The 18,674-nt window shown below is 36.7% G+C and overlaps 2 protein-coding genes across 2 annotated transcripts in view; one reads left to right on the top strand and one right to left on the bottom strand.

Moving 5' to 3' along the window:
• Positions 1 to 18,674, bottom strand: part of LOC131439181 (lachesin) — a 323,974-nt gene that overhangs the window by 268,794 nt on the left and 36,506 nt on the right. The gene's annotated exons all lie outside the window — the stretch shown is intronic.
• On the top strand, positions 2,542 to 3,351 carry LOC131439182 (uncharacterized). Its single transcript, XM_058609902.1, has one exon. The coding sequence runs from the start codon at positions 2,740 to 2,742 to the stop codon at positions 3,274 to 3,276; it is 537 nt and encodes a 178-aa protein (XP_058465885.1). The 5' UTR covers positions 2,542 to 2,739; the 3' UTR covers positions 3,277 to 3,351.

Raw genomic sequence — 18,674 nt, 5'->3', positions numbered from 1 at the left:
CCAATCTACCTATTAAAATTGTTTTCGTTAGAAGATGAGCAGCAAGGCGGTCCTGTGTTTTGATTATTTACATTTGAAGAATTAAGTGGTAGATTTCTACCTGTTATACTAGCATAAGTGACATTAGAAGAAGATGATGATGAGGTCGATCTACCTGTCAATAAATTGTTTTCGTTAGAAGACGAATTGGCAGGCGTACCTGTTTTGCCTTTCTCATATAGAAAGGTTATGCAATCACTGTGAAATCCGACTTTTGAACCGAGGCTAAAAAATACGCAAAATGTCTGTGTGTGTATGTGCGTATGTGTGCATGTAACGTTTTTTTGCACTAACTTTTCTCGGAGATGGCTGAACCGATTTTCACAAACTTAGATTCAAATGAAAGGCCTTGTGGTCCCATATAAAATTCCTGAATATTATTTGGATCCGACTTCCGGTTCCGGAATTAAATCTAACTTTTCTCATAGATGGCTAAACCGATTCTCTTAGGTTCAAATGAAAGGTCCTGTGGTCCCATACGTAATTCCTAAATTTCATGCGGATCCGACTTCCGGATCCGGTAATATAGGGTAAAGTGTGTTAAAAATTGTATACCAACACTGAAAATGGGGAAAACCATAGAAAAATTCTAAATCTTTTATAATTGATAGTTTTTATCAGTAGACGGTCAATCAAACCGATTTCGGTTATTCTTTTAAGAATCGAAGAAAATTATTTTGAAGAATACCACAGTATTATATATGGTAGTATGATTGATATAAGAAAGCCATCATTACACCACTAGGTGGATTAAAACAGGTTTTTTGTTTTAAATTAGAAGAAATAAATGCCTTAGAAGAATTAGGCGTGGCATTTGGAACGGTTTTTTTGCTTTTCAGGTATGTTCTGTAAATGTAAGGTCGTTGATTTGACTTGTTGTCTAAGCGAACGAGCGTTTAAAAATTTTTCCCTGACAGGACATTTCAAATAATTGGATTGGATCAGTGGTTTCATTCATTGGACAAAGGTCTTTCAAATGCGATTTACCACAATTCAAACACCGTATATCCATATGACAATTTTTGGTTCCATGGCCGAAGGCTTGGCAACGACGACATTGCGTTAAGTTTGCAATGCGATTTTCTCGTTTATAATGTTCACAATGAATTTTAATGTGGGAAATAAAACGTACTTTTTCTAAAGTTTTCAAATTGTTTACATCACTTCGATTGAAGTGTATTAGCTAAAGTTCATGGGAAATTCCAGAGCGTGGTTTAGAAGAACCCTTCGCTCTTTTTTCATAAGTATTACTTGGGAAGGGGCAAAACCAGTACTTTTATCATTTGATAAGCCTTTCAAGACAGCCTTGAAGGGTCTGTCTGATTTTATATCATATGAATAAAATTTATGAAGTTTCTCGGACAAATATCGAATAAGACGTTCGTAATCTTCCAATCCATCAACCAAGACTCGACATTCTCCTCTTCATCCGATTTGAAATGAGACTTTTACTTCCGGGAGAAAAGTAGAAAGCTCGGTACGGAATGCTTCGAAGTCGGAAATCATCACTGTCACTGGTGGCATAGATTGATGTTTCTTCCCAGAACGAAAAGCGTCCATTTTGGGAATTTTTGAAGAATTTTCTTCTATGTCGCTACAATCGAATTCAGGAAGAATTTCGTAAATATTGTTAGACGGCATAGAATCAACGGAAGGGAAGTCCGTCCGTTGTCTTTTATTTTTACATTCAGATTCTATAAGATCGTGAATGTTATTAGAAAAATGTTAAATAACGGATAGCGATTTATTCCGTATTGAATTATTTTTAGCCTTAGGATTGTAGCCTTTCCGGTTGAACGCAATTTTAAATTAAATTAACTAGGCTAAATTAGTCTTCGATTAGACTCCTAGTTTGGAAAAGTCTTGATAAATACTGATTAGTTCGAAGAATAGTTCTTTGAATAGCTAGCCTTAAAAAAGGTTGATTAATTTCTTAGTCACTCTAATATCACTCTTTGTATAGCCTTGAGAAAGGCTGACTAATTGTTAGTCTTTAAAAAGACTGTTAGTGATTCAGGTAGCCTTTAAAAAGACTGAAGCCTTGAATCAATGAAACTCTAGGTAGCCAGAAAAAATTTCCAGGAGCCAAGAGCTATACGCGTGCGGTGCGAACGACTGTTCAACACCGACTGATTGCATAAATGTTAAAATATCAAAATCTACGGTTGACGAGTATATGGAAGAAATGAGCATGATGACATGGCTTTGGATGTCCATTTTTCGTGCTTTTCCGTATTATTTCGTTTTACGATTCGTTTTGCTTAACTTGTTGGTTATTTTTAACAATTGTCTTTTGATATTATGGTATCGAAATGAGTGACAATGTTGACATTTGATTCTGCCCTACTCATGGCACATGTCTTTATTATTTATCTTTGGTGTGATGTTCATAAAGACATCAAATTCATCCAAGTAACTACTTTTGTCTTGGAAGCGACTCCCGTAGTAAGGTCATGAATTTACTTCACTCGATTTTCACCGTGTAGTGATACCGGTAATAAGGGCCAGTTTAACAGATTATAAAAGTGATCCATCGCATACACTTTGGTTTCCCGGAAAAGGATGTGGATGAAATGATAAAATTAGCTTTGCCATGATGTAGAGATTGTATGTAGACACCAGTAATGGTGGTATCGCAGTAGGCGACTCGAATTTGTGGGGCAGTTTTCACACCTAACCTTTTGAAGAAAAATCATAATCATGATTCAAGAGCAGTGCCCTTCTCCAAGTAAAATTCTGGACGTTTCGGAACCCAGAGAGTTACCGAGAAAGAAAGTTCCCCTAACCGACGCTCTGCTGAGTGGTGGAGAATCGAGTGCCTTGCTTTCGGTTTGCCCCTCGGATGTTCGGGCGCTGGAAATGCGAGTCCAAGATCTAGAGGATCAGATGGCCAGGCTGCTCTCCGGAAGCGGGGATGACAAGATTCATGAGTATAACGAGCAGCAGATCCGGAAGTATATCCTAAACAAAGAAGATTCTCCGTCGGAAATGAATCAATCTTTTAGTAAATTTTGCGGCAGTGCTAAGAAACGGGAAATGTCTAAACAGGAAAGTCTCCACACTAATATGGACCGTGCAGCAACCGAGGCTCGGGTTCGGGAAGCTAATTTGTGGCGCTTGTGGAAACTAGGCCGTATTCAAGACTTGATATTGAACGGGGAAGATCCACGGCGTTTCGAGTTAGCTGAACAGGCTCAAGCCAATGCCAGATGCCCGCTGGTTCAGGGAGGAATATAAATCCTTTGCGGAAAACATGACTTGTATTTAGAGTGTTAAAATTATTGAAATGTAATGAAAACATAGTAATTTATATTTTTTAGAGTAATTTTAACTCGTAACTGTGAAATCTCCCTCTCTCTGTTTGTGTCTTTCCATGGTAACTCACAAGAGACACACTTGAAATTTTTTTCGAAACTCTTGTTGTGTGCAAAATATTTTTTTTCTCCATACCATCAGTATTATGTTCAGCAATTTATGAAATTTTTTTTAGTAGTATGAGATAACCACAAATAACTTAAAATTGAAAATTTTTAAAATGTTTGGTATAAACGATCACTAAGGACAAATTCAGTGCCAAAATTTCAACCGCATGAGTTTAACGAATGATTTTTAACTTGCTTCTACAGGTGTCACACGGTGAAAACAAAGTGAAGTGACTGTGACCCTTATTATGGCCCTTATTACCGTTCTCACTTCCACTTTCACATTCACTTCACTCACATATCACTTCACTTGATTTTACCTATTACCAGTATCACGCATAGCGAATTAATCATAGTGGAAAAAACTCATTTTTTCAATAAAATGTTGGTGGCATGGTGTTCGTAATGACATCAAGTTCATCCAAGTAATTACTTTTCGCCCTTATTACCGTTCTCACTTCCACTTTCACATTCAGTTCACTTACATGCCACTTCACTTGATTTCACCTATTATCAGTATCGAGGTTAATAAAATAATCACTGTAGTGAAAAAAATCATTTTTCCAACAAAATTTTGGTGATTTGATGTTCGTAATAACAACAAGCTCATCTAAGTAATTACTTTTTTCTCTGAAGTGACTTTCGTGATAATGACCTTCATTCACTTCACTTAGTTTTCACCGTGAAGTGATACCGATAATAAGGCAAAAATCACTTCACTTGGGTTTCACCGTGTAGTGACACCGGTAATAAGGGCCTTTGTCTCTGAAGCGATTTCCTTAGTAGAACCTAAATTCATTTTACCCGATTTTCACCGTGAAGTGATACCGATAATAAGGGCCATCATTATGAACATCACGCCACCAACATTTTGTTGAAAAAATTAGTTTTTTCCACCGCAGTGATCACTTCACAATGTGTGATACTGGTAATAGGTAAAATCAAGTGAAGTGACATGTAAGTGAAGTGAATGTGAAAGAGGAAGTGAGAACGGTAAAAAGGGCCATTATGAACATAACGCCACCAACATTTTAATGAAAAAATGAGTTTTTTCCACTACAGTGTTCACTTTACTATGCGTGATACTGGTAATAGATAAAATCAAGTGAAGTGATATGTGAGTGAAGTGAGAGTGAAAATGAAAGTGAGAACGAAAATAAGGACCAAGGTTTGAGGAAATCAGGGGTGGAATATATTATTTATTTATTTATTTTGGTCTAATTATGTGTAAAAACCCTTGGTTATGAGTGAACCAGTTTTTACCATTTCTAATAATTTTTCGAAGGAATTATAGATACTTTTTGTTCACGCTTAGCGAATGGATAACAATAATTTATATCTCTAGAATCTAATAAATTCAAGATGGCGGATTTCGGTTTGTGGATATTTTTTGAAATCGCTATATAATGTTTATTTTCAAGACGGGTTCGAAAAGTAAGTTCTTGAAATTGATGTTCTATCAGGCCCGTGCGCAGGAATCATTCAAGGGGTGGGGTTTAAGGCAGGTCATTCAAAGGGAAGGGGGGAGGGGTGGTTTCAAAAGGTGGGAAGATGCAGAAATGTTCGTCCCCAATATTGAAATTCTGAGAACGAAATATGAATTATCATGTTATTTGCCTTCCCATAAGTATTCTATAGTTAATCGAACTTATTGTTGAAAAATTTGTCATGAAGGGGGGAGGGGGAGGGGGTGGTGGTTCAAACCCAAAACTCCCCCCCCCCCTTACGCACGGTCCTGTGTCCTTTTACTTCCTAAATAAAATTCTGAAGTCCTAGATAATCACAAACAATTTGTTGTGAATTTTTCAATTTATGATTGAATTAGAACATTAAATTTTTAATGCTATCGGTATTGTTCCCTACGCAACCCTGTAAATGTTTACCGTCGTGTATTCCGCCTTATATTTGCACCGTTACAATTGTGCAAGCGAAGTGTTGAAAGATTGAAGAATCCACTTAATCAATCAGCTAGTACTCGTGATTATCGATATTCGGAAATGTTAAAAAAGCATGTCAATTTTATTCATATTACGTCTCTGACATTACCCACCCGTCTTTTTCAACTGGGTGTCCAAAACTCGCATTCCAAAACTAATATTCGTAAAAAGGTTTTTTTATGATCGAAACTACAACCAAAAATATTCATTGTTATTTAAACAAATTATTAACAATTAAAAGTGCAAAAACAGGGTCGAGAACCGAAAAATGGTCGACATTTATGGCGTTTTTTCATTGAAAAACACTGATGACGTGGATTGCTCTGGTTTTGCATTTTCGAGCAAAAATGACAATAAAACACCTTGCAAAAATTGCACTTTTGCTCGAAAGTGAAAAACCAGAGCACGCCACGTCATCAGTGTTTTTCAATGAAAAACGGCATTAGTTTTTTTTCTCGGTGAAAATTTTTCATTCTGCTTCCGACCATAGCCAGTTTGATACAGAATATGCAACTGTTTTGCTATTTACTTTCCGATGACAGGTTTGATGATTGGTAGTGATAACACCCACCAACAAATTGATAATTGTTTTTAGAGTGGCCGTATTGAAAATAATAAATAGAAAGATTTTTTTTCATTGAGTCGACCGATCTATTTTTTTTTAATTTTGAATATATTTTTATTCAGACCTATTTGCGTACAAGCTTTACGTGGCCGATTAAGCTGAGTTTTTAGCTAAAAATCTATAGCACTTCTATAGCACTATCATCCATATATACTGGAATGTTGTACTTAATGTTCTCGTGCTCCACATAGTGCACATTGTTATTGTCTTTTGCGAATTGAATTGCATCCAACTCTTTATAAAACTGGATGTAAACAACATTATTCGTCTTATTGCATTGAAGTAAATGCACACGTTTAATGTCAAGATGCATTTGCTCCTTAAGCAAACCTTCAAGTTCTCGTATCGAAGGTCGAATTTCGCACTACCTGAAGTCAACAACAATTGTATTCTTTCGTGTCGGCGGTAGCTTTTGTTCGTTTGGTTCACTCATGTCGAGGTCGTTCTATTGTTCACTACACAATACTGTACTTGGTATCTTCTGTCTCGAACGTAAGTGGTTTTGTTTTATCGACTGACTTGGATGAGATGTAAAACCGAACTGACCGCTCTATTAGTTCTGTTTCGAAAAAAGACGTAGCCAACGAACATAAAAACGTGTACCTGACCAAGGATTTTGCTAGCGTTGTGGTGCTCGGATTGGTGGCTTTCGATGCCAGAAAAATGACCCGGTTTTCCTTCTAGCTGGCGAAACAAGGTGAGCACGAAGAACTATGTCGGGATTTTAATTAAGTATGTTATTCTGTGGATCACAGGACAGTTAGGTCCGAAACTAAATGTTGAATTTTATTTCTTCGTGTTTCGTTTTCGGCTCATCAGTGCTCAAAGCAGTTTAAATTGAACTGCCAACGCAAAGAAATTGAAACAAAATATGTGCTTTTTGCACAAACCAACAAACCCCTAAAATGTTTACATTCTGCGACGGCCAGTAGTAAGCCGCCACTCGTGTACCCCTAAGACATCAGAAATAATATTGCACCTGTGCAATATTATTAAAGTGTTGCATAAATAGTGCAAACTTTGCGTCTGCTTTGCGGTTTGAATTGAACTGCTAGGCGTAGATGGCAGTTTAATTTGAACGGCTTTAAGCAATGTGTTGAGTCGAAGGCGAAACGCGAAGAAATTGTAAATATGTTTATTTGCCATGTGTGTCATCATGCCGTCATAGCACTTCCGAATTGTTTAAAAAGTTTCAGTTACAATCACCTGCAGGCTTTATATACTGCTATGATGTGCACATCACAAACTAAATATTTTTAGTGAACATCTCATAAGTTAGTTCAAATTCCACATAAAAAGATCTAGTTTGAATATTATTCAGTTTCCATAATTGGAATATTTTAGGTGAAGTTTTGTCGTTATGTCAATAATTTTGGTCTGTAGCAAAAAAAGAAAATTCGCTCTAGGTGAGAAAATCAATTTTAAAAGTCTCCCTCATATCATATGTCTTTCTCAACAACATGCACAAATGGGTCTCCCTCAATTAACAATACTCATGGTTTATGACCATATGTACATAGTTTGTGCCTGTTTTACTAGCGAACAAAACGTGTCGAAAAACATTCCGTATTCCTATGTGTAGGTTTTACGCGATACGCTTCGTGCGATGATTCGTTCAGTTTATGCGGTTGTAATAGTAATGCCCGCCTTATTTTGTTACCTAATTTGACCATAATACTCGTTCATACCAAACATTTTATCAGGTGTACAACTTTGCTTCCGCCGTTTTCCGATAGGTGGCTGTACCGACTGAGGCTGGTCAAAATACATAGATGATAATGCCTTTAAAGTCAGTGTGTACAGTGCCTAACGAATTGTCATCGCCGTTTCAGTGACAGTTGTTCTTGTTTTCGTATTATTCACGCTCGAAAATGTCTGTTTATGTGCCTAATTCTCGTCATTTGCGTGAAGTTTTACTTCTCTGTTACAATTCGAAAAAAACGCAGCTGAAGCGCATCGAATGCTCTCAGAAATTCACGGTGATGCTGCTCTGGGTAAAAGAACGTGTGGGGAGTGGTTTCAACGTTTTAAAAACGGTGATTTCGATGTCGAAGACAAACATGGTGGTGAAGAGAAAAAACAACTAGAAGCATTACTTGATGAAGATTCGTGCCAAACCCAAGAAGAGCTTGCCGAATCGTTGGGAGTGAGTCAGCAAGCCATTTCAAAACGTCTCAAGGCCCTGGGCATGATTGCAGAAAATCATGGGGAAAGCCCGGACATGCTACTTCGTCGAAATCAAAATCGAATATTCACGGTGCCAAGGTTATGATTTGTATTTAGTGGGATCAGCTCGGTGAGATTTACTACGAGCTCTGAAAACCGGGTGAATCCATCACAGGAGATTGCTACCGAACGCAACTGATGTCGCCTTAGCAAAAAGAAAAGCGGCCACAATATCAAGAGCGACATGGCAAAGTCATCCTCCAACACGACAATGCTCGGCCTCACGTCGCAAAAGTGGTCAAAAAGTACTTGGAAACGCTGAAATGGGAAGTCTTGCCCCACCCGCCGTATTTCCCAGATGTCGCCCCTTCTAACTTCCACCTATTCCGTTCGATGGCACACGGCCTGGCAGATCAACATTTTCAATCCTTCGAAGAGTTGGAAAAATGGATTGCTTCATGGATAGCGTCAAAAGAGGACTCCTTTTTTCGAGCCGGGATCCGAAAATTGCCGGAAAGATGGGAGAAAGTTGTCGCTACTTTGAATAACTTTTGCACTTTTTAGCAATAAAGCTTTTAATTTTGGAAAAAAACGGCGAATCTTCAATTCTGATTTATTTGTTGTTATCAAATAATACTGAAAATTTTATCATAAATTACTAATGGAAAATAATTGTGTTGCAGCCTTAAATACAACAAGAGATAGTCACGATTAAGTTCTGCCAATTCTTGAATTTTGAAAAAGGCTCCTCATATCGAAGTAAGACGTATTTACATGACAATAGGCGGGCGGGTAACGTCAGAGAAATAATCGGATTGATGTGAAAACGAATAACAATGGCTCGTCGAAACTCAAACTCTGCTGTTATAAAACACGATATCAACTGGTCAAAGGTGGGAGATATAATACAAATATAATAATTGTAAGTTCAATATCAAATATGGTAACACACAACGAAAGTATAGTAAATTTTAGAAACAGTTCTTTACAATTATAACTCCAATATAATATATATAATATAATAAACTAGAACTGTTTTACAAAGCATAGAAAATATTCTGTGAAGAATATTATTCCTTGTACCTAGAATCTAGAATCGGAACCTCTACCATTAATATAATTTCGTTAATATTTCAATTACCACGTTTTTACTATCATCTCAATCGACCGTTTCTTGTACACAACCCTGTAATTATAATATGATTGAGAAAACCGCTTTTTGGGTGTTAGGATCCATTAGCATCTCATACATTGAAATTCGAAGAACGCAGGGTAGTTTCCAGTTTTCGTCTAATTCGTTGCGTCAGGGTGCAATTATAATATTGCTCAAGTGAAATTAAATTTCAAATCTTCATAGGGCTCCAGATTTCGTCAGCTATAATTTTCAAAATATATTCCTGCCTCAGTTCCATATAAAGGCAGATTCATAGATTTTATCGTTGATTCGAAACGACACCCATACTAGTATGAAGATGTGTTTTACACCAATACTTTCATTTTCGTTTTGCGTGTAGCGTTCCCCATCGTAATTGAATATGTTAGTGACGGCGCAAACTTTTTTCAAGTTCTATTTCAAAGAAACCGATGGTTTTGGGTAAGAAACTTGTTTTAATTCACCTAGCCTTTCCCATATCAGTCACACTATCATATATGATACTGTGACATTCTTCAAAATAATTTTCTTCGATTCTTAAAAGAATAACCGAAATCGGTTTGTTTTACCTTCTACTGATGAAAACTTTTTACGGTTTTTCGACCTCTTCAGTGACGGTTTAAAATGTTTAACACACTTTACCCTATATTTCCGATTCCGGATTCCGTTATTCGGATCGGATGAAATTTAGGAATTACGTATGGGGTCCTTCATTTGAACCTAAGTTTGTGAAAATCGGTCGCGGCATCTATGAGAAAAGTTGAAACACATATTTTCAATTTTTTGCAATATTTTACCCATAACTCCGGAACCGGAAGTCGGATCCAAATTATATTCAAGAATTTTGTATGGAGCCACCAGACCTTTTATTTGAATCTAAGTTTGTGAAAATCGTTTCAGCCATCTCCGAGAAAAGTTAGTGTAAAAAACGTGCTTAATCCACCTAGCAGTGAGATGATACCTTTCTTTATCAATCCGCATGTGTTTTTTGCATGAATATTTTTCGGTGTTTCTGTTTTCATGACATTATTCTAATGTCCGTCGTTTTAAGTGGCAATTTGTGACTTTAATCACTCATCACTTTGATAAATCGTAGTGCGAATGGAATATGTGGGTGCCTTCCGAAACGAAAACTGAATACAACCAAAAATGAAATAAGTTTATTTGGTTATCGACTATCCAAATTTGCAAACCCGATAAACCTGATTAATTTATGTGAAATAGACATTTTTATACTAATCACCCTGTATCCCTAAAACCGGAAGTTGGATCTGACTGAAAAGCAAGATGTCTTATAGAATCTAAAGACTTTTCATTTGAATCTTAGATAATTCTTAGACTTCATTTGAATCTTAAAACGGTTCAGCCATTTACGAGAAAAATGAGTTACACAATTTTAATTCCGTTTCACATGTCCTCCTGTAGCTCCGGAACCAGAGGTCGGAACCAAACGTAATTCAGGAACCTTGTTTGGGAGCATACGACTTTTCATATAAATCTGAGTTTGTAGAAAATATTTGAGTCATCACACGCATTTGCTGATCACGACGAACTGATTCGAATGGTATATGGGTCTTATGTTCTTCCAACATTTATTGCTGTAAGTAGTTTAAATCAATATAATTATGGAATTGTTATCAACTCGAAAATGCTGCCATCATCTAGTTTATTTATGTCATATTCGAACAATTATTTTGCCAAAAACGAACCGTGCTAAAATCGGGCCGAGGCAAAATATCATGCTGTACACAGTCTTTTGGGTAGTTAGAAACAAATGTATGTAACAGTATAAAAAATCGTGTTTTATGTTGCTCCCAAGCAGTTCTTTGCCAGACAGCGCTCAAAACTTCTACTGCTGGATTAGGGGGGAAAGTCGCTTAAACAAAAATTTCGATATCTCCGTTAAAAATGGACGGATTTTAACAATCTATGGCTTGTTGGATAGGTATTACCGTGCCGAATCTAAGTTTGAAAATATATTCTGTTTTCATGGTCAATTGTGATAGATACTGTAAAAAAAAATGAAAATTTTGACATAAAACTTCGTATAACTAAAAAAGTAAACATCCGATCTCGAAACCATTCAATAGCGTTCAGGGTGACGGGGAGACCTTTCATTTGCGACTAGTTTGATTAAAATCGGTCCAGGTATCTCTGAGATCTCGACCTCTTAGTTGACAACACACATACACACACGGACATTTGCTCAGTTCGTCGAGCTGAATCGACTGGTATATGATATTCGGCCCTTCGGGCCTCGGAAAATTTTTCCAAAGTTTGAGCGAATTCAATACCTATTTTTATATTTATATTTATAAAAACGGTACATACACACAAACGCACTTACACACATACACACACAAACATTTTGAGTAATCGACGAACTGAGTCGAATGGTATATGACACTCGGCCATTCGGGCTTCGGTTAAAAAGCCGGTTTTTATAGTGATTGAATAACCTTGCTATATGAGAAAAGCAAAAAGTGAACATTAAAAAAATACTTAATGACAATCTGTGGGACAGAGAAGTGTCTTGAATTGTCGTGACCTATCTGCATTTAGGCAGATGGATATGCATGAATCAGCATTTAAACGGAACTGACATGGATCTTGGCGTGTACACTCGGTAAACTCGTCCAAAATTTAACTCGAAATTCATTGTAATTTTCAGTTGGATTGCAAATAAGATTGAACAATCGATTTCAGGCGAAATTAATACGTGTAGTTTGAACTCACAATGAATTGGTACTCAAATTCCGGACAACTTAACTGAGCAGCAGTGTTTTCAAACACAGCGCTCCCATGCAGTTCGGATTACGTCCACTGCTGAACACTGGAAACGAAAATCGTTGTTAAAGTTGAAGTTCCGTTACACCATTCTGCTGTTCGTTTCATTCCAACAGAAATTTTTAATTTGGTGTTGTTTTGCTGTGTGTCCTGCTGCGACTATTCTTCGGCACAATTCTGCTGCTCGCTTCATTCCAAAAGCGTGAGGTCTTACACGGAGAACATGCAGATCACAAAATTACAATATTGCAATTGTTGTTTCACACCCTGGTTGTTTCAACTAAAATGTTGTTGATTTTACTAACAAATCCATTGATTTTGTCATAACCATTCAGATAACCGAAATTTTTGTATTCAAATGCTGTCACTTGGCGGAGAATGAAGACAGCAAAACGCAGAACAAAAAACCTCTTCATTTCACCAGAAGCGTTTCATATTGAAAGTTTTCAATGGTAAATGAACGTCATTTATGTTAGTTACGTAGTGGTCGTTTTATGTAATGTGAAAGTATGCAGAAGAATATATCAGTTAATTGTAAAACAAGTTTTCCATGTGTTAAATAGATATTCTTACAGTATAAATGTTTTAATTTCATCCGAGAGTAATGTATTCTAGGACAGTTCATGTCAATGTTATTGAAACCGCTTAACGCTTGAAAATTTGCTGCTAAAGTGAAGTGGTACTATTTGTATTTTCTTGAAAGTGTATCTGTAGCATTAGGTTTACCAGCGAGCCATTTTGAAAGTGAAGGAAAAATTTCCTAATACCCTGTAACCATTTTTCTGGTGAGTTCCTTTTTGAGAATTATAATCATTTGGTTCATTTCTATGTCCTTCGTGAGTGTAGTGATAAAGACATAAGCAGTTAATTAGGTAAAATTTCGTTGTTCAAGCAGTAAAAGATTATCTGCCCCCCCGAAGAGGATAACAGTAAAAAATATTTATTGCATATGGCATATGGTAGTTCAAATAACTGAATAATTGGTTGAAACAACTGATATATTTTTTTGTTTTCATGCATACAAGTAACTTTGCTGAGATTGTGTCTTTGCTCAATTGCACGAGTGACATCTCATTGAAACGTTTCATTGTTCGCTCAGGGTGTTTGGCATTGCTCAACTGAAACGTTTCATTACTTGTTAGTGGTGCGTGTCTTTGTTGGATGTCGTTGCTAAGCTGCCAGCATGATAAATAAAAAATGACCAGTTGTACCAAATTTTAACCAATCAAAATCAGAAAATCAACTAATATTTTAGTTGTTTTGCGATCGTTGGCTTTTCCATGTAGGTCTTGCTCTTTACCTTATGTCTTACTGCGACAACCGTTACACAGAAAATAATGGAAATTATGTAGAAACTCTCTATACTGACTTCAGCAAAGCTTTCGACAGAATTGACATACCATTATTATTATTCAAAATTTAAAAAATATGGCATTGAACAAAAGCTTTTGGAATGGCTTGAATCATATCTCACAAAACGTGAACAAATTGTACGCAATCAAAACACATATTCGAAATCATTAAATGTCACTTTAGGTGTTCCCCAAGATTCACATTTAGGCCCTCTTCTTTTTATCTTGTACGTAAGCGATATTTTCATTTTACTCAAACATCTAAAAGTACTTGTATATGCAGACGACATGAAGCTCTTTATGGAAATAAAAACTACAAGGATCAGACCCATGGGGTTGTTCGAGCCATTGATGTGGAACAAGGCAACCAAAATTTCTAATGATCTACAATCAAAAAGTTCAATCAATCCGAACCAACACCGAACATCATTTGTCTTGATTTGCATTTGTTTTATAACCGACGAAATTACACCATTATTCCAGATGAATGCAATTATATGTTTGTACATATTTGCGATTTCGATAATTAAGCTTCGCCAAGCTTGTGTTCAAGTTTTATGCAAGCAGTTTTTTTAGCGTTATATTTCTCTACCATTCTGCGATTTCGGTTGAAGCGATAAACTATTTCTCGCTATCAATCGAGTTCATTTAATATAAATTAGAAATTAATCTTAGGCATTCAAAATTTATTCAGGGGAATTCCGAGCTTGCATGATACAAGATCAGAGCATACCAAATTTCAAAGGGCTATTTTCACGCTTCAAATCTGATTTTCTCAGAAACGGTAACGAATATCAAAAACCCAACTGATAAACTCTTAGAAAATTAGTTTAGATTATTCTGTGAAAATTTCAGAATGATTGTTTGACTTTAACCGTCGGAAAGTCTTTTTTCTGAAGGAAGAGTTGCATAGCTGAAAACGGCAACTTTCAACTTGTTCATTGAATATCTCACCTTCAAAAGCATGGATCAAAAATCTATCCTGACAATGTCTAGATAATTTAGTTTAGATGCGATTAGTGCATAAAAACATATATATTGTCGCGATAAAAATTAAGTGAATGTTATTTTTGTAATGGTAAGTCCATTTCTATGGCGGCACCATTTTTTTCTGCTCTTGTATCCTGGTAACGTAACGAAACATGAGAGAGGAATAAAATCGGCTCAGCAAGGCTGCCAAACAAGCGGTAGTGTTATTGGATTTTATGTGATGTAGTCAAACTTGTAACCGAAAATAGCGAAACTTTCTTGGCCACCCGGCGACATCGAGAGTCTTTTTACACATTTACGAGAGAGCATGGAGAGAAATGTAATACGCACAGCGAGCCACACGGTTTTACGCTAACAACTGGCCTCAGCACTTAAAGCTTCAAATCGTTTCATGGCACGTTTTTGTCTTGCTGTCTAGCAAAGACCTACCTCTAGCATGCTATGAGTAGGACTGAAACTTTAGCTTTAATTTCGCTTCTATTGCGCATCGATTGACCAATCAGAGCGATGCTCTCTCTTTGATACATCGCTTACTCCTTCAAAACCGTCGTCTATGGCAGGGAAATCCGGTATACCAAAGATTTTTAGCAGCCAAATAGGACACTGCTCGCTACTAATCAAAATTTCAATCATATATAATTGAAAATACGTGGCTTGATACATTCAAATCGGAACGTAGAAATATTTCCTATCAAATGATGAAATAATAATAAGAATTGATACAAAATAAACTGAGCTGTAAGTGTTTAAAACCTGACCACATTTCTACGTGTAGTTTTTCTTGAGTTTCTGATTTGCACCCCTATATAGAAAATAAAGATGTGTTCCACATCAAAAATGCTGTAGGTACTGAAGTATTCCAGTATGAAATTAACGTATTCAACATTTGGTGCAATAAAAGCTTACTCCAACTAAACCTTAAAAAATGTAGTTCAGTAACGTTTAGTAGAAAAATCATGTCTTCTATTATTAATATATATTTAGGAAACCAACCTGTAGAAAAATGTAAAATTATTAGAGACCTAGGCGTAATTTTAAACTCAAAACTTACTTTCGTGGAGCATTATAATACAATTGTCAATAAAGCAAATAGTATGGCTTCATTAAACGTTTTAGTCATAACTTTCAGGACCCTTACACAATAAAATTATTATATACAACTTACGTCAGGCTAATTTTGGAATACTGCAGCATAGTATGGAACTCATGTACCTCCGTACACGTAGAACGCATCGAATCTGTTCAAAAACAATTTCTACTGTATGTGCTTCGTAGACTAAACTGGACTACATTTCCTCTTCCATCATATAAAGCGCGTTGTATGCTCATAAACTTACAAACACTCGAAGAACGCCGCAAAGCTACAATGCTTTATTTTATCAACGACATTATTTCTCAACGAGTACAATCTGAATCATTACTTTCACAACTAAAATATTTTATGCTCCTAGTCGCCATCTCAGAAGTCGTCAAATATTCTTGAAAAAAAAAATAAAACAAATTATGCCAAAAATAATCCTGTTAATCAAATGATGCGCTTTTATAACGAAAACTGCCAAAAAATCGATCTAACTATGTCCAGGAAACAAATAAAAGAAAAATTGAAACCAAATTGTAGAAATAATGTATAGCATAACATATAAGAAACTATTGTAACTTTTTTTTGTCTGTAGTCTACATTTGTTTAACGAATAAATAAAAACAAAAAAAAAGTTGAATGTTCTCCTTTTATACCAATACAGTTCTACAGAAGCAGAAAACTTTAATTTTGAATTTTTTGTGATTGTGTCATACAACTGAAATTGTTATCAAAAATATCTGATTATACGTTAAATACAACAAAAGATATTTACGATCACGTATTTATCACTCTCTAAGAAGGTAAATAAATAAATCGATACCAAAACATTATCTTTCGATTACTCTGTTGTGTTTTGAATCTTGCATTGGGATTGATTGATGCTGTAGGATATAAGTTTTTTTGCGATTATGCTTAATAGAAAGAAATAATCGACGGTTTAAATTTAGAGTTTGTCACACAACTAAAATTATACAACTAAGACTACACAAAACATGATTTCGGAGTATGTTTCCTTTTCCACGTTAAATCAATTACTAAAGAACTCATTTACTTGAATTCAGTTGAAATGAAGAGCATGGAACGAGAACACATTTCTATCTTTCTCCGAATATGGCACGGCAGTTAATTAGAAAGTATATCATTTATAGGCTTGTTATTTGCGTCTGACTTTGATTTATAACCGTTATAGACTTGTTTGCCAAACAATCTTCGATCGTTTTCCGACCGAAACCCGTGATCCGATTTGCATTGAAAACAAACAACTTCATAAACAGCAGGTTTTCCGTCTTCAATGTTTATTGTTTTATCACTTTATTTCACGTCCAAAGCGATCCGACCGTCCCACTGCGGGCCTAACATCGCCGGTACACACAAATTTATGTTTCGACATCGCACCCTCTGAAGCACTTCCTCAGCGTCTCCTGAATGGCTTTGTTTATTCTGTTTATTTGCGCATCACCACCAACACAAGTTCCACCCACCCGACCAACCGCCCCGAACGAGAAAAAGAAATGACGGTTAGCGTTTTCAGCGGTGCGGTTTTTGGGCACGATTCCCCGTCTATTACGTTCGTACACTCGGCCATTTCAGTTACCAGAGGACCGAGGGTCAAACGGCGATTTTTGTTTTCGAGTACCGATAGCTCAACAGAACATTAGCACCGGAGTGTTCCGACAGTCAGCATTTTTCATTGGAAAGCTTGGCTCATTCAATTTTACCAATTAGTGCATGGAGCGAACATTCCACCGTTCCCATTTAGGCGGTTGCCGTCGGCCGGCACCGAAACTTGGATTACCGCTTACTGTTTGCCCTAAATTCATTGTTGTTTGTACTCGATTTGAAATGTTTGCATTTCGTTACCACTGGGCAAGTTGTTGTTCATGTTTATCTAGTCATCAAGGACAATAAAAATCAAACAATTCGGTTCATTAGCACTTGGCCGCAGTGACCCGAACAGGACATTAAAATGCTCATTACCCTTCGGATTCGGATTATTGATTGTCGTTCCGGAAAGTGACGACTTTTCCGACAAACGATTTCTCACGCTTGGTAGAACTTCGATACTTCATGGTTCAAATCCGGATTTGAATGTTTGAGCCCGAAAACATTTAAGACTCTTGAAAGGGATTACTGCAAATCCTGGCTGGCACGTTCTCGATGTCAGTCACAGAACGCGTCTTACTCCGCAGGACACATGCGTGTGTGTGTGTTTCCAAACAAAATCAGCAATGCAGAGGACGCGTTGTCGATGGTGATGATGATGATGATGAGCACATCCTTGCCGATTATCGTAAGTAAGGTCGGGAAGACAATCGCATCAGGCACGCGTTCGCTCCCTGCGGTTTCCCGGAATCACTTCGAAAGCTACCGAATGCGACCGGCAGGAAATTCTTTGTCGAACCAAGCAAATCACAATGGAGCAATAATGATCAATAAAATTTTATCTTCCGCAGCAGCCCATCCGAGCAGCGTTGGTACTTGAAGCGAAATGAATGCAGACAAGATTACACATGCGGCACAGTCAGCACACAGTCGGTCAGGTTCGCATACACCAGATGCCGCACGCACAAAAATGTATCGAACCGAATGACAGTAAGCAGACAATGAGAGAAAATAAATTTCTCCGTTGGTGTAACCGAAAAAAGTGGATGACAATAATTTGTGTCAAAGTGGAAACCCCGCTTCCCTAGCTGTTACAGTTTTATTCGTCGACTTTATGTTATAGGAAAAGGTTTCAGGCTACTGATTGAAAGGCTTTCCGACGAGTAGTTTGCACAGTGCGTGAAAATATAGGAATATTGTTTATGTCATCATCTCTTCACACTGGTTCAAGTGATTATTTGATTTTTAGATGCACTAAAACAAATCTATTTAATACTAATGGGCCCGATCAAAGTGATTTTTAAGATGTCCAATTACATTTTTAGGCTGTGAACCATGGCGCGGTTAATTTTACTTTTGGTTGAAATCTGACACTTGAGCGATTATTTTGTGTCGAGTATGTTAAGTTTAACTAAAACTGCGGCCCATTTCAAAGTTGGGTTTATTTTGCACTAGAAATAATTTTAACCACAGAATTGATATTAGAATTTTCACTGCAAATTTTTTTTTTCAGTGTCGGA

This window comes from Malaya genurostris, chromosome 3 (genome assembly GCF_030247185.1).
Source record: "Malaya genurostris strain Urasoe2022 chromosome 3, Malgen_1.1, whole genome shotgun sequence".
Classification (NCBI taxonomy): Eukaryota; Metazoa; Arthropoda; class Insecta; order Diptera; family Culicidae; genus Malaya; species Malaya genurostris.
The sequence above is the reverse complement of the archived record's forward strand: the minus strand, read 5'-3'. Positions and strand labels throughout refer to the sequence as shown.